At 46.3% G+C, this 22,183-nt stretch overlaps 1 protein-coding gene across 1 annotated transcript in view; it reads right to left on the bottom strand.

The window, feature by feature from the left end:
• The window catches only part of LOC147639355 (uncharacterized), a 28,158-nt gene extending 7,283 nt beyond the window's left edge, over positions 1 to 20,875 (bottom strand). Inside the window, exons 1-4 of the mRNA XM_086790441.1 lie at positions 20,773 to 20,875; positions 19,264 to 19,298; positions 19,051 to 19,180; positions 18,768 to 18,944 (exon numbers count right to left, since the gene is read on the bottom strand). Coding sequence (XP_086646567.1) covers positions 18,768 to 18,944; positions 19,051 to 19,107 — 234 coding nt within the window. The 5' untranslated portion in view covers positions 19,108 to 19,180; positions 19,264 to 19,298; positions 20,773 to 20,875. The remainder of the gene's footprint in view (positions 1 to 18,767; positions 18,945 to 19,050; positions 19,181 to 19,263; positions 19,299 to 20,772) is intronic.
• Positions 20,876 to 22,183: the final 1,308 nt, after the last annotated feature.

The following is a 22,183-nucleotide window of genomic DNA, read 5'->3' as shown; positions in this document are numbered from 1 at the left end:
TTTTTAGATTTGTTCACAAAAAACTATTCTGTGAACACTGCGATGAGTACCAATTTTCTCACAGCTGTCTGCGCAGGCAGTCAAGTGCATGTGTGGACTGTGGAGGCGTGTGCATGGATGGGTGGGGTGGGGTGTGTGTGTGTGTGTGTGTGTGTGTGAGAGAGAGAGAGAGAGAGATTCCATAATGTAACTAAGCCAGTTTGACATTCAGCACCAGGTGGTCCTGCAGGCTGGTGTCATCTGTGGGCTGCTACAGCTCATCAATCAGTGTCTACAAAAAGAGCCTCCCTACCCTATTTGAGCCATGTCCCCAAATTTCTTGCAGCTTGACGAAGCTTTCACCTCTTCTTTCATCTCTTCCTTTACTTTAGCAATGGTTTCCTCTGTGTGATCAGCTTGAAGTATACTCCTTGACTTGTTCTCTGAAGTCTTGATGCAGTCTAAAAGCATGTGGACCTGCCCCACCCTTTGATTTGTTCCATGTGGTACTCTGTCTACTCATTGGATCAAGTGGAGGAAGGTTTCTTGGGTGTCACCCGCTAATGCGAATTTCTTCGGCATTGTTTAGTCTCCCCTCTCTAAACTTATCCTTTTAATTCTGTGGTGGTGATTGACAAATTCTGAGCTGCTCAACATTGTGTGGCTGTGCCAAGCTTAACTGCACTACGCTAGGCTGGAGATCAAGGTGAAGGCATGTCACGTGCACACCCGTGCCATGGCTAATCCTCTGCATGAACATTCTTAATCCCTGACTAATCATCAGTCATCAGTAGCAGCATAAGCATCAGCAGCAGCATCATTCTCTTCATCATCATCACCATCATCTGGGGGCATGGAACCTTGCTGGCAGGCAGCCTGACAGCTGTAAGCAGCCAGCATGGGGTCCCAGGCAATAGGTGGGACAGCACCCAAGTGAAGGCCAGCAGTGGGACATACAAAGGCAGAAGCACAGCATTAAAAGAAAAAAATCAAGGAATATTTGTCCAGCGTTCTGGCTGACAGCAGAGGAGCTGGCCGACCTGGTCCTTAGTGAAATATATAAGCATGAAGTCATTCTCAGCATTTCAGCAAGTCATCATTCATTCATAAATCATTAGAATTCAGCATTAGTCATGTAGATAGGCCAGAGATCACCCCTCTGGGGCTAACTAGGGGCCCAAGCCATGTACATTCATCAGCAACCTTTTGTACAATATAAATACAAGAAAACCTGACACCGATCTCTCTCTTCTTCTCTCTCCTCCGTCTTAATCATGTTTTAGTCAGCATCTTGTTCTTAATCAGCCTTAGGGCTATGGATCAGTACAGCAAGGCTTCCGCTCATGCATGATGCAACATTGGTATCAGAGCATTCAGGCTCAGCCCACTAAGCATTGTCCCAAGGAAGGTACTCAGTTCCAGTAGATAGGAAGCAACACGGTAGCAGATGGAGTGGTCTGCAACAAGCAAAGCCAAAGGAAGCATTCCCTGAGAGTATGTACGCAGAACTAATACATCATTAAGCTCTCAAATCAATTCCAAAGGCCTAGCAACAAGCATGATCAGTTCCGGCAAGTGACCCGCGACTTTGTTAAGGATAAGGGAAAAGCAAGCATGGGGACAACAATTGAACAGATGCTCAGTTCTTCAGTAAGACTTGGAAGTGGAGATCAGGAGTGCTGGTTCTGAGCTCTCAGAAGAGCTATGGTGTCTGCTGTAGGCGGAAGAACATGGTCTCCTTTGGGGGAGACGTCTTCCGGCTGACGAGTACTCTCATCTGTAGACATGATATTGAAGTCGGTGGTCGTGCCCGAACGCAACCAAGGATGCCCCCACGCTAGGATACAGTGTGTGTGGACAATCTGAATCTGATACCAATGTGATATACAGCAGAAGTCTTTGTATTGGAAGATCCTGTCACACAAATGCTCACACCGTCTTCTGTATCCTGAGTTTCGTGAGTTTAGCAATCCACTTTAATACTTCAAACTTTAAAGAGATGAGAGAGAGATCTGTACACCAGATTGGGTCCCGAATTACCCACTGAAGGGCCCCCTATCCCGATAACGAGATAGTATTTGCTTTATTACTTTAGAGAGAATGACTGTGGACTGTAGATAAGCTACACACTCTTCCCAAGGGCATAAGGAAGGACTGCACACCTAAGGCTGCGAAAGAAGGCGGTGGACTGTTCTAAGCTATGTTAGAATGCTGTAAATGCTTATGAATGATGGAGTTTCAAGAACATAAGGCCGACTAGGATCGGGTAATGCTAAGATAGGTGCTTCCTTGACTTTATCTTTCAAAAGTCTGAAGGCCATATCCAGATTGTTATTCCAAGTGATAGGCTGATTCGACTTACGTCCACGACCTTTCAACAGTCGGTCATCGATAGTGTGAGCTGAGAGTACTCCCGCACAGATTTCCAAAGAAAAACTACAAAACCAAGAAAAGAACGAAGCTGTTTCATTGTTTGCGGTATAGGCCAGGCCAGAACCTTCTAAACTCGGTCATAGTCAATGCTCAATCCATCTCTAGTGATCTTGTGTCCCAAGTAAATGATGTCTGTCATGAAAAACTCACATTTACTTAATTTAGCATACAATCGATTCTGTCTTAGCATCACCAAAAACTCATACAATCCAAAAGCTGTCCTGAATGCAGTTTTGTAGACATCCTGTGGCACCACTCGTATCTGGTGATAACCACTCTTCAAATCAATACGGCTGAAACAAGCCGAGCCATCAAGCTTATCCAGAATGTCATCAATACGTGGGATTGAGCTTATTTAGAGCTCTATAATCCACACACATGTGGAATGATCCATCTTTCTTTTGAACAAGAAGCACGGGAGAGCAATAAGGTGAGGAACTAGGTTGAACCAAACCTTTCTCCAAAAGCTCATTAACCTACTTCATGATCTCTTCTTCTTGTGCGGCACTCACACGATATGCAGGTTTGTTAGGTGAAGAACTACCTGGAATAAGATCTATGCGATGATCCCCAGGCCTTTGAGGAGGTAGTTCACCAGGCAATGCATCAGCAAAACAATCTTTATATGCATGAAGAAAATTCAGCCTATCCTGAGTCAAAACATCCACATTTTGATGACTTGGTTCAATGCTATCACGAACAAAAACCAAGTACGCAGAAAGACTCTTTTTCATTACTTTATTAATCTGGATGTGAGATACAAGTGGGATAGAATCTCCTTCCTTGCCAGCATCAATAACATGCATACAACCTCTATACATAAAGGAAATCCTGTTTGTCTTGTACTCTTTGCCGGGCTCAAGCCTATGATGCCATGGCTTGCCAAGCAATACATCGCATCCATTAAGTGGTGCAACCAAGAAATGCTCATGATCAAGGTAACCCTGGATATGTATGCGCAACTTCCCAATAAGTGGGGTAACCTGCACCTCTTTACCAACAAAGGCAGCTTCTGCTTCAATTCGAGGCTCCATGTCCTCAACCTCAATACCCAAGGCGGCTGCCATCTGAATAGAGATGAAGTTATCTGTTGCACAATCATCAAACATAAATAGAGCAGGCTGATCCTTGATTTGACCCCATGCTTTGCATACCATCCTCTCTTTTCCATCATGCTTTGTGTTTCCCTGCACATCGGTAACTGCATGCACATTTGCCTTGGTTTGCTTGTCCTCATGCTTTGGTTTGCGGTTAGGACATTGTCTAAACATATGCTCTTTGCTGCCACAAGAAAAGCATTTCCCCTCCTTTGCATAATGCTCCCTTTGCTCGGGGGTCAAGCCAAATTTGTTCTTCTTTGGTCCATGATCCTTGGATGAGGTATTTTCAGCTTTACCTCCCTTCTGGATATCCCGGAAGCTCTTTTTAGGTGGCTGTCCACCTTTTTGCAGGTTTGGGACAGCCTTCTCTTTGCCCTTAGAACCCCCTTGATCTTGCTTAATTTTGAGCACCAATTGCTCCGTAGCAAGAGCAGAGGCTATAAGCTGTTGCAAAGTGTGTTTCGGGTGCAATTCAATGCCCGAACATAAGCTGGTTGCAATCAGGAGCGAAACTTCCTCTTTCTTTCATCCTCGGAGAGTTACCTCAAGCAACACTTTCCAAAACTTATTGACATACTGCTGCACACTTTCATTATTTTGCTCAAGTCTATCCCACTTTTGGTTAAGAGTTTGCTCTGCATTAGGAGGCAAGAATTGGGCATAAAATCTGTCCTTAAACTCTTTCCAAGTGCAAATGGGGTCTTTGGTGGTCTTTTCAGTGATCCACCAATGGGCAGCTGTCCCTTCAAGAACATGCTTGCATGACGAATTTTGGACTTCTCAGTGAAGTCCTCATTACTAAAAGCAATATCAACTATGCCACAAAAGCTAGCACCTTAGAGGCATCATACTCTCCATGAAAGGCATCAAATTTCACGGACTTGTCTCCTGCCTTGAACTCCTCGAGCTTCTTGGGATGTGGTACATGTTCTCCTCTTTTTCTCTTCCCCTTATCCAATGGGGCAGCTCTCTCTGCATGAGTTTCATGGGCAATGATAGGTGTTTGTCAAATCCCCACGGATCTCCTCGTGATCGTTCCTGGTACGAGACTCGAATCCTGCAAACAAACAAACAAACAAACAAGGGGGTGCAGGCTTGACTCACCTCCTAACCATGACAGCCGTGGGCAAGCCCACAAACTTGGCTGTCCCCTCCGAGCCACGAGCTCAGCTAACTAGGTTGACGTACCGACCAATCTCCTCCTCGCGACGTCCCATACCGCCACGAAGCTGCCCTCGCGGGCCTCGAGATTGCTACCGGCCTCGCCTGGTAAAGCAGGTACACGTCTGCACTAGATCCAGACTCCAAGACCATAGAGCTCTCACAAACTCGCGAGACTCTCTCTATCCTAATAACTAACCTTGGCCACCCTTTTATAGGCTCTTGGCCGGTCATCGGGCGTCCATACTTAGGCGCCCGCCCGTCCATACTTGGGTGCCCGCCCGTTAGTTTATCCCTAACTCAGCTTGTCAATCACCCTGCCTAGCTCCAAGCTTCCCCAAGCCTCGAAACTAGTCTTGCGTGCGTGTAGCACACGGTAGATACACACTGTGCACATGACATATTCCCCTTCCTCTAAGAGCTCACTCCTGAGCTCACTAAAAAGCCAGGGTAATCTCTCTGAAGAGTGGTCAATGTCTCCCATGTAGCGTCCTCCTCAACACGATCCTTCCACTTGATCTTGTATTCCGTGATAAGCGTACTACGCAATTTTCTTTCACGAAATCCAAGAATCTTTTCAGGTTCGTGCGGAACAAATGTCATGTCCTAGACATCTATAATTTCTTGAGGAGTAACTAACTGATCTGTTCCACCCAGTACTTCCTTAAGTCTACTGACATGAAATACAGGATGAACTTTCACATGAGAAGGCAAATCCAATTCATATGCAACTGAACCAATCCGTCGTGTAACACGAAATGGTCCAGAGTATCTAGGGGATAATTTCGGAGATCGACCTGTCGGTAAAGTCTCAGAATCTTTCGGAACTCGCAAATACACCATCATTCCTTCAGAGAACTCTCTGGGTGAACAATGTCTATTAGAATAAAACCTGTCTCGGTCTTGAGCACTTCTAATAGATTCCTTCGCAACATGTAACATTTCCTGCATATCTTGCAAAAAATTACGTGCTGTATCATGCTGAAGTCTTGAGAATCCTATTGTAACAGGTGATCTAGGTTGAAAACCATACATAAGCATGAAAGGACTAAAACCTGTACTCGTATGCTTAGTACTGTTATATGTAAATTCTAACATAGGAAGATAATCCTCCCATGAACTCTGTCTTTTGGATACATATGCTCGAAGCATATCCTCCAAAATTTGATTCACTCTTTTAGTCTGGCCATCAGATTGAGGATGATCTGAGGAACTCAAATTCAAAGTTGTTTCCAACTTCTCAAAAACAAGTTTCCAAAAATCACTCGTAAACTTAGAGTCCCTATCACTGACTATGTCTCGTACAGTCTAAACAATTGCTCGATAAACTGCCGTGCTAATTGCGTAGCTGTAATAGTCTTCCGGGTCGGTAAAAATCTAGCCATTTTTGTCAAGTGATCTGCCACAACCCAAATAGAATTGTGGCCTTGATGTGTTCTTGGCAATCTGGTAATAAAATCCATGGAAATACTTTCCCATTTATTACCTGAGATTTGCAAAGGATGCAACAACCCAGCCTGTCTAAAGCGTTCAGCTTTATTTGCCTGACAAATTTGACACTTGAGAACATAATCTTCTACATACCCTTTCATCTTTGGCCAATAAAATGTGTGTTTCACTAACGATAGTGTCCTGTGTACCCCAGGGTGTCCAGCAAAAGGGGCGTCGTGACACTCCTTAAGAATCTTGGAGCTCATGTCCGAGATCTGTGGTACACAAATTTTGTCATTACGGAATAGTCGACCATTCCGAATCATCCACTGGCCTCCTGCAGCCTGAATGGTAGACTACTCAGTCATTGAGTCTTGGTCAATCAATGAGCTCCCGTCCTGGATCTTCTGCCAAAATGGACCAAAATAACTATCAGTCCTGCAAAGCCCTCTCAATGACTGAAATAAGTCAATAGAAATCTCGATGAGCGACAAAGTATTCACCTCTCTAATTCGACTAAGCGCATCTGCAACATTATTCATGGACCCTTTCTGATAACGGATCTCAAAATCAAAATCTTGCATTAACTCAGCCCAACGAGCTTTCCTTCCTCTCAAATCATCCGCATCACACACATACTTGATTGACTGATGATCAGTCAATACCACAAACTTGGAGCCATATAAATAATGTCTCCAAACCTTGAGAGCATGAATCACAGCATAAAGCTCCTTCTCAAGGGTTGGCCAACGAGATTGAGTGTCGCCTAGCTTTTTACTTTCAAAAGCAACCGATCTACCATCTTGAAATAGAGCAGCCCCGATAGCATAGTCACTGGCATCAGTTTCAAGAACATAAGGCCGACTAGGATCGGGTAATGCTAAGATAGATGCTTCCTTGACTTTATCTTTCAAAAGTCTGAAGGCCATATCCAAATCATTATTCCAAGTGATAGACTGATTTGACTTATGTCCACAACCTTTCAATAAGTCGGTCATCGGTAGTGTGAACGAAGTTGTTTCACTGTTCGCGGTATAGGTCAGTCCAGAACCTTCTGAACACGGTCATAGTCAATGCTCAATCCATCTCGAGTGATCTTGTGTCCCAAGTAAATGATGTCGGTCATACAGAACTCACATTTACATAATTTAGCATATAGTCGATTCTGTCTTAAAATAGATAAGACAATCGTGAGGTGTCTAACATGATCCTCAAGAGTACGACTATATATCAAAATATCATCCAAGAACACCACCACAAATTTTCCCAAATGTTCACGAAAAAGATCGTTCATCATTTGCTGGAAAGTGGCTGGAGCATTGGTTAACCCAAAAGGTAATACGAGAAACTCGTAATGGCCATACCTAGCCCGAAAGGCGGTTCTTTCGACATGCCTTTCATGAATACGTATCTGGTGGTAGCCAGTACGTAAATCTATCTTCGTGAAATATTTCGCTGCTCTGGAAGCTTCTTCGTCGGAACGTCAGGCACAAATCGCAGCCCAGATGCAAGCTTTGCAGAACTCCATCGCTCTATTGACCACTACCCTCTCTACTCTATCGGGTATGGATACCTTGGCTTCAGCTTTAGGCCCCAACATTACTCCAGAACCCAGATAGATTGGTCTAGTCATATTTTTTCTTTTCAGCATAAGGACATCCAATATAGTATTTTAGGTGATTGTATACATCCCTCTCAGGGACCTCTTGTAAATACAATTGATTTTGGAAATATAATGGATTCTTCTTTGTATACCGCTTTCCATTGTGTATTGATTCCACTTTCTTCCTTTCTCATCCCTTCCTTGGATGTAAATGAATTAAGTGTGTTTGAAAGCAAAGAATTACAGAAGATACTTGATTCGTTTCAAGACGTATTTCCTAAGGAACTGCCATCGGGTTTACCACCTGAACGGGCAGTAGATCATCGTATTGACTTGATCCCTGGTGCTCATCCTGTCAGTATTCCACCTTACAGGATGAGCCAAGCTGAGGATGATGAGTTGGCTATCAAGTCGAAGATTATTTGAGGATGGGCTAGATCCGTCCAAGTAAATCACCTTGGGGTGCACCTGTGTTGCTTAGGAGAAAGAAGGACAACACCTGGAGAATGTGTATAGATTACAAGAGATTGAACAAGCTGACAATTAAGAACCGTTATCCTCTCCCTAGATCAGATGACCTGATTGATCGGTTAGCATGGGTCGACATCGTGAAGAGGGTAAGGGGAGAGAAAATTTGATCTTTGCACAATGAAAGTGCAAGGGAACTTGAGAGCTTGAGAGCTTGAAAACTTGAGAGATATGTGGCAAGGAGCCCACTTAAGGGGTTTATAAAGGTTTCCCCAAAAGCTAAAAATCTCCAAAAGCTAAAAATCCCCAAAAGCTATCTTTAGCTTTTGCTTTTGTGTTTTTTTTTAATATATATATATATGATATATATATTCTATACTCTTAAAAAAAATAAATACTTTTAAACCTTGGAGGAGGGGTTTTTAAACTTTTAAAAAAAAAATCAACTAAAAAAAACGAAAGCCCAAAAAAACGAGTGCTTTCCTTGTTTTTTTTTTCGCTTCCCTCCTGGGTTAGCCGCCGGATGATGCAGCCGTCACCTTCGCTGCCGGTGCCTTCTCGCCAGCCTGCGCCTGCGACAGCCCATGTAGGCCTGGCCACAAGGCCACGTGGCCTGGGCGCCTGCCTGGCCTAGCCTGGTCGCCTAGCTACGCAGGCCTAGGCCGCCTGGTTACGCAGGCCTAGGCTGCCTACCTACGCAAGCCTAGATGCCTACCTACACCGCCTTGGGCGCCCGCCAGCAGGGCCGCCTACAGAGGCCTAGCCGGCTGCCAGCCTCCGATAGCCAAACGTCAACACCCGCCAGAGCACAAACCCGCCAACGCCTCCTCTCACACGCTTGCTCTCTTTCTCTCGCTCTCGTTCGCGTTCAACCAAAAGCAACGAATCATGCTTTTTTCTGTTTTCTATCTCTACGTTCATGCGACTGCACAAACGAATCATGCCTCTTCATTGCAAAGCCAACGACCCTACTTAGACTACCACCTCCCATCAACATGGGTTTCTTTGATGAAGAAAAACACATACTCAATCTGAAAACAGCAGTATGCACAGAAAAAACAGCAAGCTTTTTGAACACATACCTTTCTTCGACCTCTTCTCTACCTACCGACTTGCTCGTTCACGAGGTATGCTCTGATACCACTATCAAATCCCCACAGATCTCCTCGTGATCGTTCCAACTCAGCCCTCAATGCATTGGGCTCTTCCTCGTGCATGGGTTTTTTACCACGTGATGGCTGTCCCATGTATGCACTGTCATAGACTCTCTCAAGAGGCTTATGCCTTCCATGCAATGCACCAGAATCCTGTGAAGCACTTCATTGGCCCCTCAAATTCGGCACTTCCAATGGGTTGCCCTGGCTGTCCATTGAATTAAGTGTTCGTGCTTGCTTCTGATCTCAAAACTCCGTCTCCTCTTGAGAAAGAGAGACGACCGAGCTTTGATACCAATGTGACCGCTCCCTACAGGAGGCCTACAAATCGGAAAACAATATACACATATTTAGAACACTTAATTTAACTGTTATTAAACAATGGAAACAACATCAGCAACACAAATACTGGAACTTAAAGCATTCTCTGAATTTAAATTTGCAAATTTCAAATTTATTCAAATGAGAAAAGTATGAGAGCACCTGGTGCGGTGAGTACAATCCAGATACAACCGGTACAATTTATAGCAGGTACAATCCAGCACATCAAGAACTTCACATGTGTGCAGGTACAACAGGTACTGTTTGTACAGTTGGTACAATGAATTCCGCAGGCAGGTATAGTCAGGTACAACGGGTACGTGTGGACAGCCAGCAGGTACACGTGGGCAGCCAGCAGGTACACAAGTAGGTACAGGCGTGGGCAGTCCTGCAGGTAGGTAGAGCAACAGGTTCAGGCGTGAACAGCCCTGCAGGCGGGTACGAGGCAGGTACTGGCATGGGCAGCAGGCGAGTACCAGGCAGGTAGAGGCGTGGGCAGCAGGCGGGTACCAGGCAGGCAAGTACACAGCTCAATAGGCGGGTACAGCCAGCAGCAAGGAGGTGGGTACAGAAGTTAACCACAGTTTATGGATTTTACAATACTTACCACCTGTTCACACGCCACACCACCAAGTCAGCAAACAGCATTCCACGGTACACTGGGGGCGTCCCCGTCCAGTGTACTGGCACGACATAACAAGCAGACACGCAAACAAGTCATGCAAAAACAAATTTATGCATGCAAGCATAAATGCATGTGCACAAATAGTGGACGAAATCTCCCTTTCATGAAACTTGTACAAGAGGTTCCTGTCGGGCACAAAACTGGTGCGACATATAAATAAATATGTCCTGGTCTTCCTATGGAGTGATAGTCCCATAGGTAAGACACCATCCTGGCTAAACACAGGTGGCACCAATAGGCTCCCGTCCATACAGCACGAAGCAAATCACACACGGGTGACACGAAACTGGTTCCTGTCCATGTGACGCAACACTGGTCACACACGGGTGGCACTGATCTGGCTCCCGTCCATGTGACACCATAAAACTGGCCCTTTCACATGGGACACTGGCCCGGCCCCATGTGAACATGGCACAAATCTGGCCACTCTATGGAGTGACAGTCCCATAGAAGTGGCTCCAGAAATGGAGATGGACCAAATGGTGATAGAGGAACTCTTTCTTGAAGACTTCTTCGAATTGTGCCCAAGTCGTTGGTTTAGGGTTGAGTTCTTTCCACTAAAGCAGAGCTTTGCCTGAGAGGGAACCTGCTGCTAATTGGATCTTTTTGCCATCGTCATATGGATGAAACTGAAAATGGACTTGCCACTTAAGTAGCCAAGTGTCCACTATCTCTTTGGTACACTGCTTTTGCTCGTCCCCAAACTATTCCGGAGTAATATTGGGGCCTAAAGCAGATGCCAAAGTATCCATACCCGAAAGAGTAGATAGGATAGTGGTCAACAAAGAGATGGAGTTCTGTAAAGCCTGCATCTGCGCGGCGATTTGTGCTTGACATTCCGAGAAATAAGCTTCGAGAGCAACTTTCAACTCTTGGAAATCTGATTTTGAAACAAAATCGTCAAAAAGATCGCCATCGGTGACTTCCGTAGCCGGCAAGTCTTCACATTCGAGAATGGGCTCCAACTCGGATTCTTGGGTCGACATCTTGAAGAGAGCAAGGTGAGAGAAAAGTTTGATCTTGCACAATAAGAGTGCTAGAGAGCTTGAGAGCTTGAGAGATGTGTGGCAAGAAGCCCACTTAAGGGGAATTTATAGGCTTCCCCAAAATCTAACTTAGCCTTTGCTTTTGTGTTTTTTTTTTGTTATATATATATATATATATTATTTTTATTTTTTTCCTGGTTTTCTTTTATTTTTTTACACTTAACAAAGCAACAAAGCAAACAACCCATACAAGACCACACCTTCATCACGGGTTCCGACGATGCAAAAGTAACATGCTGAACTTGAAAAAACAGCACTATACACAAAAAAACAGCAATCTTCTCGAACTCATACCTTTTCTTAGACCTCATCTTCTCTACATACCGACTTGCTCGTTCTCGAGGCTTGCTCTGATACCACTGTCAAATCCCCGTAGGATCACCTCGTAGAACGCTCCTGATACAAGACTCGAAACTTGCAAACAAACCAAACAAACGTGAAGGGGGTGCAGGCTTGACTCACCTCCCAACCTTGACAGCTGTGGGCAAGCCCACAAGTCTTGGCTATCCCCACCGAGCCACAAGCTGAGCTAACTAGATGGACGTACCAACCAATCTCTACCTTGTGACGTCCCATACCGTCACGAAGCTACCCTCGCAGGCCTCGAGACCATAGTGACAGGGGGATGGAGGGACGCCCACGTGGGACGTGGGAACGCCATCCCGAGCAGAGAGACCTGCACACCGGGCTAGGGACGGCCAGGGGGACGAGACGGAGGGGACGTTAGCAGGGGACGGGCGTTCCCCCCTTTGGGAACGGGGAGACGTTGTCTGCAGGGGACGGGGACGGCTGCAACACCTAAATCTTCAGGCATTTTTTCAAATAAACAGCTACTAGCCGTTAACACTGGCCATTTGAGAGAGAGAAGAGAGAGCAACACAACTATATAATGGGCTTGGATCCACTCCTCTTTTACTCAAGCCTTCCAAGACTTGAGTTCCTCTCCACGATCTCCCTCTCCTACTCTAGCTTTCCTCTCCACTATCTCCCTCTCCTACTCCACGGTCCATCACCTTCCTCTCCACCCTCTCCTACTCACTACACCGTCCCCACCCCCCCGTCCCCGTTCCCTACCTTTAGCCGTCCCCGTCCCCGTACCCGTTCCTGTCCCCCGTCCCCGTCCCCGTCCCTTGGTAACTATGCTCGAGACTGTTGCCGGCCTCGGCTGCATAAAGCAGGTGCACGTCTACACTAGATCCAGGCTCCTGACCATAGAGTTGTCACAAAGACACGCGAGACTATGAGCTAATGACTAACCTTGGCCACCCTTTTATAGGCCCTTGCCCGGTCATCGGGCGTCCACACCCGCCCGTCCATACTTGGGTGCCCGCCCGTTAGTCTATCCCTAACTCAGCTCACTAATTAGCCTGCCTAGCTCCAAGCTTTCCCAAACCTCGAAGCTAGTCGTGTGCGTGTAGCACACGGTAGATACACATTGTGCACATGTAGTCCTAAAGTTGCTGGGGTGGTCTAGCACGTCTCCCGCTTTGTCGAGAGGCATGATGGTGTGCATAGTCCATTCAGCTGGTAGGCCCTCCACTAGTGCCCTATCAAAGAGGTGAGCAACAAAGGGTGCCAATGTGTCAACTGCATAAATAAGATGCTCAGTCTATATACCTGTGTGGTCAGCCGATCTCCCATGCTGTAACCAGCGTATAGCTCTCTCTACCATCGAGGCGGTAAAGAAAGTAGAGGTGGTGGTAGCGCGGGACTCCTGTGGCTGTGGTATGGGCGGTTGCTGAGGGATATGGTAGAGGCTCTTTGCATATGTGTGCCATGTGTGTGGATCCTCAATCGGGGTACGACGGTGAGGCTCTCTCATCCTGCGCCATGCAGTGGCTGTATCTCTGCTCATGAGAAGGTGGTACATATCCCAGTATTGTGCCTCCTCATATGCACGCCTCTTACGGCGTGAGAGGGTCTGTATCTGTCGGCTCGCCTATCTCTGTGTGATGGTCCCCAGTGCTCTCTAGGCATGGAGGTGTCTGTATAGCTCTCTGCACTCATCATCATACCACCGATTCTCGGGTATGCTCCCCGATCTATTTGTGTGTGCAATGTGTATGGTCGGGGAAGCTGCGGGTGGCGGCCGTATGTAGTAGAGACGACATTTGAGTGGTGAGTGTGTCTAGGGGTGACAGGGGATCCATTCGGAGTAGCCCATCATATACATGATGCTCATATATGTATGTCAGGTCATGGGTGAAGTAGAAAGTGGTATGCGATGCCTGTGTGGGCTGTGTGGGTGCTGGTGTGGAGCTCGCCAATGACAGCAAGAGGTACGTGTGATCCACACCAATAGGACAGGGGGGGATGGTGAAAGATGTCACTGCCTGTGTGGTCTCCATGGACCCCATGATGTAGTCCATTGTGCTACCTCCCCCTGACCGTGGAAAGCATGTCAGTGCTCCTGAATCCTCCCACTGTCTCATCCCGTTATAAATAACGAGATGGTGTCGGGCTCCCAACTCAAATAGGTGATGACCATATCTGGTGTTATCCGGCCCCATGTCCTCTGACACCCTGCAAGCTCCCGTGTCCTCCACCTCTAGTGTGTGCATCACCTCGGGGAGCTCGAAATCATAAATGTCGCACTGTCAGCTCTGTGTCCATGCATTGAAGTCCCCCATAAGGAGGACTTCCCCCAGGTTGGAGTAGTGTATGATCTCATCTGAAAGGGCTGCATACGGTGACTCTCCTAATGGCCCTGTGTCCTCCTCCTCTGCTATCATGGCATATCTCGATCCTCTAGGAGAGAAGTAGCATAGAGCAATGTATAACACCTTATCTGCCGAGAGCTGCAGTTTGATCCACATGTATCTAGCCTCCTGGTCACGTTCTACCACCCGTAGGCGCCCATGTAGCTCTCGCCTGAAGAGTACCGCTATACCTCGAGATCCTCTCGATGTGCTCTGCCATGTGGTCCCCCTGTGTGTAGACTCCCACTGATAACCCTCTACTTTGGGTAGCCCCCTCTCTGGGCTCTGGTGTGTCTCTGTAAGTAGTATGATGTCCCGTCCCTCCATGACCTCCTCTATCCTCCCAGGATGTGTCCAAAGTGCTCCATTGCAGTTCCAAACTGCTATGTGTATCTGTGAATCTAGATCCTCCATAGTCGATGTCCCATAGGCCGCCTGGCGCTAATCGGTGGCCTTGCCATTGATGATGACACGACCATCGCGATAGAATGCTCTCTTTCCGGGCCTATAGGACTCTCGGCATACATGTTTTCTTGTGTTCTATCTGCATCCTCGTAAGGTCATCATCTAAATAGATGGGATCTCCCTTTAATCCTCGTAGAATCACCCTCTTCCTCACGAAGGTGGCCCTCTCCATCTCCCCTACAAACTATAGGATGAAGGCTCGCTTGCATGTTGAGTCTTTCCCGGCTCTCCATGCTTTGGTGAAGGGGGGAGGGTCCTCTTTCCTGTAGCCGAGCTTCGTGCATAGAAGCTGTCCATCTTTCTCGGGAGTGGAGTCGGGTGTCTCGGTTATACCTGTGGCTCGAAGGTTGAGGCGGCGGGCCTGCCTCATCTTCTCCTCTTCAATGGTGGTGTGAATGATTTGGTGTTCTTCCCTTTGAGTCTCCTCCCTCACCTCTTTACGGATGTTCTTCTTCACCACTTCAACCCATCCTAATTGCTTGGCTTTGAGTTTCCCCTCCATGTCTTTTGTGATCTCCTTGGAGATCTCTTCTTTGATGGCTAAGAGTGTTGCCATTGATCTCCCCTTCTTCCTTCTCGGTGTTCTTGACAGCTACCAGTTCCACTTTCAATGCACTCACCTCCTCCTTGAGTGCCATGTTCTCTTGTTCAAGTTCCGTGACCCGTACTTTGAGGGCCATGATGTGCTTGTGTAACTTGTTCTCCACCTCATTGAGGTTGGAATCAGATGTCTTCTTGTTTTCCTTGATTAGTGCCTTCATTGCCGTCTCGAGGGCCTCAAGCTTCTCTTGGAGACTCGGAGCCATTCTTCGAGATTACTCTGCAGTGCTTCCCACCGGCAGGCAGAGAGGAGCGAGAGAGGGATCGTAGTAGAGAGAGAGAAAGAGTATTTCTGGCATCGGAAGCAAGCCAGCACAATGCGAGCACAGCAATTCCAAACGGAGCACAGGGGGCGTGCAGCGCAAGCAGGGCAGTTCGGGTGGGGATAGGCGTAGCACAACGTGGACAGGGCAACGCTAGGTGCAGCACAGCCAGGGTGCGCAGCACGAGCAGGGCAAGACCACTAGCGTGTAGCGTGAGCAGGGAGAGCTTGCGCGGCGTCACGTCATGGACCAGACGGCTTTCGTGAGCCGGGCAAGACCACCAATGCGTAGCACGAGCAGGGAGAGCTTGCGCGACATCACGCCATGGACTAGACGGCTTTTCGCGAGCAAGGTAGAACCACCAGTGCATAGCGCGAGCAGCGAGCAAGGCATAACCACCAACGCGTAGCGCAAGCAGCGAGCAAGGTAGGACCACTAGTGCGAGCACGGCACGACCACCAGCGAGAGAGAGAGAGAGAGAGAGAGAGAGAGAGAGAGAGAGAGTTGAGCGTGTGCGGGGGGGGGGGGGGGAGAGGGGGAGAGAGAGAGAGAGAGAGAGAGAGAGAGAGAGAGCATGTGCCGCAGCTCCAGCCCGCCTCCTGCTGTTCAGCCCTCCGCTTTTGCACCAATAGAGAAGCGCCCAAAAGCAGCCCGCCAGCCCCTCCCAAAAAAGCATACCATTCAGATCCAGAAGGCGCCTCCCAAAAAGCATGAGATAGAAAGAGGCGCATCCTCCAAAAGTGGAGTAGCCTCCCAAATTAGCTTTTGGGCCACCAAATGTTAATTAAATCTCTTTGTCCCCTTCACACTTGGGGTTGTCCACACATGGGTTTCTTTTTTTTAACTCCAAACTCATGCCATTCACACTGTCCACCATGTCCCCGTGCACACCTGCATACTGTCCAAAGAAAAACACAGGGTCGTGACACCTGGGAATGCTTGGAACTGAACCTAACTTGGCTGAATATTGCTGAGTACCTGTATGATTTATGGGTAAATGAAGCGCTGCATTTATATGGTCCCATGCTGCTGGTCAGCCAACATAAAGCTGTAGGCCAGTTCGATATGGACAAAAATGCTAATAAAATAGCATTAAATGCTATTTAATGCTGCACATAGGAAAAAAGATGATATTTAATGCTGCCCGACTATTGTGGTGCAATCCAACTACCTGTTGGTCTTCAACAAACCTGGCCAACTAGAGCTTGCTCACCATGGATGCTGTCGGCCTGCTGTATATGCTGGCCAACTGGGGTAAGGTACTTCCACAAGCCAGTCAGCTATCCCCTAATGCTGTCCACGGCTGTGACCAACCCCTGGACAAGCTCCTAAGGCCATGGGCTGGCCCATAACTAATACTAAGGTTGACACTACATGCACTATCTAATAAATTCTCCAAGTCGGTTAAGAGGACTGACACATGCAGACTCTCTATGGCTCTGGAGACTGACCTACGTAGCTCGTGCCTCACATGTCCCGAACTGGGGCCACGGCATACGACAAAATATTCCTAAAAAGGTAAATCCTACCGATGAATGGTGCATTGATGTAGAGCCAATGAGTCACATAGCACTCGAGTGCACGGTGCATGTGAACACCTATCGGCAGCCAGCATGGGGTCCCAGGCAATAGGTGGGACAGCACCCAAGTGAAGGCCAGCAGTGGGACATACAAAGGCAAAAGCGCAGCATTAAAAGGAAGAAAATCAAGGAATATTTGTCCAACATTCTGGTCGAGCTGGTGCTCAATGAAATATATAAACATGAAGTCATTCTCAGCATTTCAGCAAGTAAATCGTTAGAATTCAGCAGTGGTCATGTAGATATGCCAGAGGTCACCCCTCCGGAGCTGACCAAGGGCCCAAGCCATGTACATTCATCAGTAACCTTTTGTACAATATTAAATACAAGAGAACCTAACACCGATCTCTCTCTTCTTCTCTCTCCTCTATCTTAATCATGTTTTAATGAGCATCTTGTTCTTAATCAGGCTTAGGGCTGTGGATCAGTACAACAAGGCTTCCGCGCATGCAACAAGGCAAGTAGAATAGCTGTAGGGTCGAGAGCTCTGTTCGGCTGCCCCTGCTCCTCTCACCCCCCCCCCTTGGGTCCCCTCTCTCCCTTTTTCAGCATCTTTGGTGACCCATAGATGTTATCTCCCCAAAAAACATCTATGATGAGGCTAGGCTATGACTTGATAATAAGGGACAAAATGAAGTCGCCTTAGGACTAGAACACTTTCTTGCTAGCCCAAATTTCAGAGCCTATATAAGTGGTGGTCAGGGATGCTCATAATCCCGGATGGACACCATAAGACAAGCACTTGGATCTGGCCTTGACCAAGCTCTAGCTAGGCACTCCAATAGTGAAATTTGGTAGTAAGGGAAAAGCTTGACTGTCAGTCGAGAGGCTTGAGTTGATGTGAGTTGAGCCTCAGGTTCAGGGGTTCTCCAAGAGGAAATATGGCCTTTGCCACATGATATGTATCTATGGGCAGGCTTGATGGATGAGATTGGGTACAACACCAAGGCAAGGGATGACTCACTAACCAACAGTTGCCACAAGGCCCTGCCTTCTGGATGAGGGCCCAGCTGGGGTACGACCTTCTTCAAGAAATGTTTAGCCCAAGGACAAGATGATTAGGGGACTCCAATGAGTGGAAAATGAAATTCAATTAATTAATGAATCTTGTTTTTGGATGGTGTAGCATTTCGTCTAAGGTATTCCGCCATCAACCAACTACGCACACTTCACATCCCCTCTCCAATCAGCGTCGATCCCCCTTTCTAGTCAGGCTTGCTATGGCGTCATCATGTTGGAGGCAAATGAGTGTAGGCTGAAGGAGAGGAAGTATCTATGCCACCCTTACCTTGCTACGTCGTCATTGTTTCAGTGTTGGGTCTACGTGATTGAAACCCTGAACATATTGTGTGCAAAGAGAGCCACCCATTAGCCCCCTCCTTTACCACACCAGGCGAGCCTTCATGCCATTGGCACCTTGTTTTCATACGTTTGCAGAAGAAAATCAAACTAGGCATGTGCATGTGTCAAAACAAGGTACTGCGTATTGAAATTATTTTTTCTGCCGCAAAGAGGGAAACCCTCTCTTTCATCTAGGGTTCAGTTCGATGATTTTGGCAGATGTTTAATCATGGTGATTTATTTAGCAGAAGAGAATTTGATTAGCGGGTTCCTCCCTTTCCTATTACTACAAAAGCTTTCAACACATTAGTTTCTCTCCACATGAATTTTTGTCTTGCTTTTTAAAGAAACATATGGTGCAATTGACATGACATATGTAGAGAAAACATAAACCCATGTTTCAGAATTCCCAATAACTATGATCGTGCAGCTTATTACCCATCTTATATCTTCAGGTTTATACGAATCTCTCCATCTGAGGGTCTCTTTCAGCATATTCTTGGCGTTTTTCACATTCCAATTTCTGGCTCGCAAATAACGTCTCAAGCATGCATCGGAGCAATACAGCTTTTCCCAACCATTGAAAGAACCTAGTACATTTCGAAGCTCCTCCACCTGCAGTATTCATAAACGACAGGTAAAACCAGTTGTTTGAAGCCCTACAAGTTCATCTCAACCAATGAACACATTTGTCTCTCACTTGAACAAAACCTCATAATACCTTGGCAAGCTCTTCATCCAAAGTTTGATGTTTAAGAGGATCATGGCCCCAGAACATGCTGGTGGTAATCTGTGCCGCAGTGTGTCAAATAATAATAAAATAGACACAACGTTCAGATCTCCTGATTTGCCTGCAGAAACAGGAAGCAGAATTTTCAGTTCCTCATTTGAAAATCTCTGGATCCACTCACTAGCATGCAAAATACAAACTTACTTGACGACAAGAGTTGGTCTCCAGAAAGTCATGGGCTGTTTTAGAGCAAAAAAAAATGAGTTTTTCTTAACATATTCACCCAAAATGACATTTTTGGGTAAGATTTGGCCAAAAATTCACCAAAAATGCACTAAATGTCAGGACATACAATAGAAAATTCAAAAGATTTGCCACGTTCTTCTATACTTCTTAGTTCAGACATGAATAACATTTGCCAACCTACCTCTATCTTTCTCGTGGGATTGCCCTCTTATTTTTTGCCCTGACTACTGTGTGCAAATGCCATAGTGTCTAATGATTAGTCTCAACTCACCTTCACCTCACCATGGGTATATGCTACTAACATAGCATGCAGGAGAACTATTGGAGGTGATCAATACCAGACATCGCTGCACTGCAAGTTCTCAAGACACATAAGGCCACTCTCAAATGATTCATCACTTTGCCTTCCTACCAGTCTGTTAGCTCGTCTACTTGAGCTTGTGCAAACTATGTGTTGCAACATTCAACTCATGTACATCAAAGATTAAGTTCAAAATTTATGGCATACAAGAAAACCAAATCTATATTTTGACCCTTACACACAAACAATGCTGAGGTTCTCAACCTCTCTCAGGGAGGTAAAGTTGGTCATGCTGAGAACTATCCTTAGATAACAACGCCCTCTGGTGCTATCCTTGATCGGTAATTGGCTGCATTATAATCTCTATATAAAAAGAGATGAAAAGAGATGCTGATGCCTTTTATAGCCTTACACTCTCTATGCTATGCGCATTGAAAGCATGTCCATCAATGATCTTGCCACCAAGATGAATCCCCTTTGCCTCTTTTATCCTCGTGTTATCACGTGCATGATCAAAAGGGCCTCTTTCTCTTTTGAGATCTTGGTAATAGTGTACTCTACCTTCTATCAGAAGATGAAACCTGGCTACTGCTTTAGCTAAACCATCCAGCTGTGAGAAACTGGGCTACTTTTCTGTTAAGACATCCACCTGCGGCCAAATCATCCAGCTATGGCCTGTAGCCACCGTCAAACACCATAATGACAGTTCCAAGTACCAATTATGACAGCCCTCAAATGCTGAAGATTACATTCCAAACAGTGGTCCTCAACTAGGCAAAAGAAATGGTTCAATGGAGATTCTTCTTACCAGCTGCAAATTTCTTTTCTAGAAGCCGATTATCCTAATTCTTGAACTAGACAGGCTAAGTTCCATCAATTACGTTGAAAATTTCTCAAAAGAGGCACAACACTCATTACCAGAGGAAAAATAAGTAAAAGGGGAAATTTGAACCGAATAATCAATTTCTCCACAGGAGCAGCAGGTGATTGTCCAGAAAAATGCTTGATTTGTGTGAAATTTTCCTACAGAGAGGTCAGGAATCCAAAATATGCTAGAATGACACTAGAAGGTGGGTGCGAGGCCTTGCATGCAGAGATTTGAAGGATTCGCGTTAGAAGGAGGAAGTTAGGGTTCGAGAAACAGGGTTGAAGAGATGATTTGTTACCAGTGAAGGCGACGGGCTTTTCGAGCTGCATCTGTGCTTTGGACGTCGTGATCAACACTAGAGACACGGAACTGTTCAAGGCTCACAGTCACGTCTGAAAGAAGAACAAGACGATGCCGTGCCTTACTATTGACTCAGAATAAGAAAGCAGGTAATTGAATGGTCATACCAATAGGGAAAAGGAAATGTCCAGAGTTTTTTTAGTTATAACAGAGGAATATATTAGAAAAAAGGTGAGGTTACAAGTCCCCATGAGGAAGGTCCATGGGGAGACCCTGAGAACTGTTAAACCCTGAAGATAATGGGATTAACTCTGAAACTTTAAAAAAAAAACTGAGACATAATCAAAACTTGATGAACAGCCTGATGAAATCGGCTGAGAAGACCCAACTGAAGCTTGATTTATCTTGAAAGGCCATTGTCGGACCTCGTGAACAGTAGCTTGAGTCCGGGAGGCCTTAAAGGACCCTTTGAAAACCTGAGTGCTGGAGCCTTCTTTGACATTCGAAAACAACTCCTTGAAACATGGTTTCCTTCTTTTTGCAGAGCGAGGAGCTGTGAAACTTCTTCCATTTCCTCCATGGCAGGTCAAAAACACATGCAGCAAAGGACTTGTGAATAGTAGCCTCAGTCCAGGAGGCCTTAAAGGACCCTTTGGAAACCTTCCGAAGCCTGGATGTGATAAGCCGAGTAGTACTGGAGCCTTCTTTGACATTCGAAATCCAATCCTTGTAACATGGTTTCCTTCTTTTTGAAAGTGAGGAGCTGTGAAACTTCTTCCATTTCCTCCATGGCAGGTCCTGCCAACGATCCACCTCAATAGGTACACCAGTTGGTTGAAGATGATGGATTAGCTTGCGTACACTGTCAAGAAAGAGATAAAAATGGTGATTAGTTTTGACTTCATAAAGAGCTTCATTCCGTTGATTCCATACATGCCATAGAAGCAGCATTCTGACGGACTGCCATGTTAAGGGTGCAAGGTGTGACATTCTCCTAAGAGGACTTCTTTCCAGCTGAGAGGGGAGTTCCTAATCTTCATGAAAGCCTTGTTCAGAACACTCAAGAATTGCCTAGTGTCTGGGCAAGAGAAGAAAAGATGTGGGACAGTTTCGAGTTTGGTTTTGCAACGAGGACAAAGACCATTCCCATGACCAATCTTCATAGCTTTCTCAAGGGTCCAGGTTGCTTTGTGGATGACCAACCAGGCCAAAATGGCGTGCTTCCTTTCTTGAGTGAAGGCCCAGATTAACTTGAAGCGGAAGGCCCATTGATGATTGTTCCATGACAAGGACCATCTATTGTTGAGCTTGAGAACCAGATTCCCTGCATGAAACACATTAGGCAACTTGACAAGATTACTAGAATACCCCCACCGAAGGGCTTTAGAAAAGGTCTTGCAGTCACAAAT

The sequence above is a fragment of the Cibotium barometz genome, chromosome 4, assembly GCF_041138505.1.
Source record: "Cibotium barometz isolate CiBa-2024 chromosome 4, ASM4113850v1, whole genome shotgun sequence".
NCBI classification, from domain to species: domain Eukaryota; kingdom Viridiplantae; phylum Streptophyta; class Polypodiopsida; order Cyatheales; family Cibotiaceae; genus Cibotium; species Cibotium barometz.
Note: the sequence above shows the minus strand (reverse complement) of the source record. Positions and strands in the feature narration are given on the sequence as shown.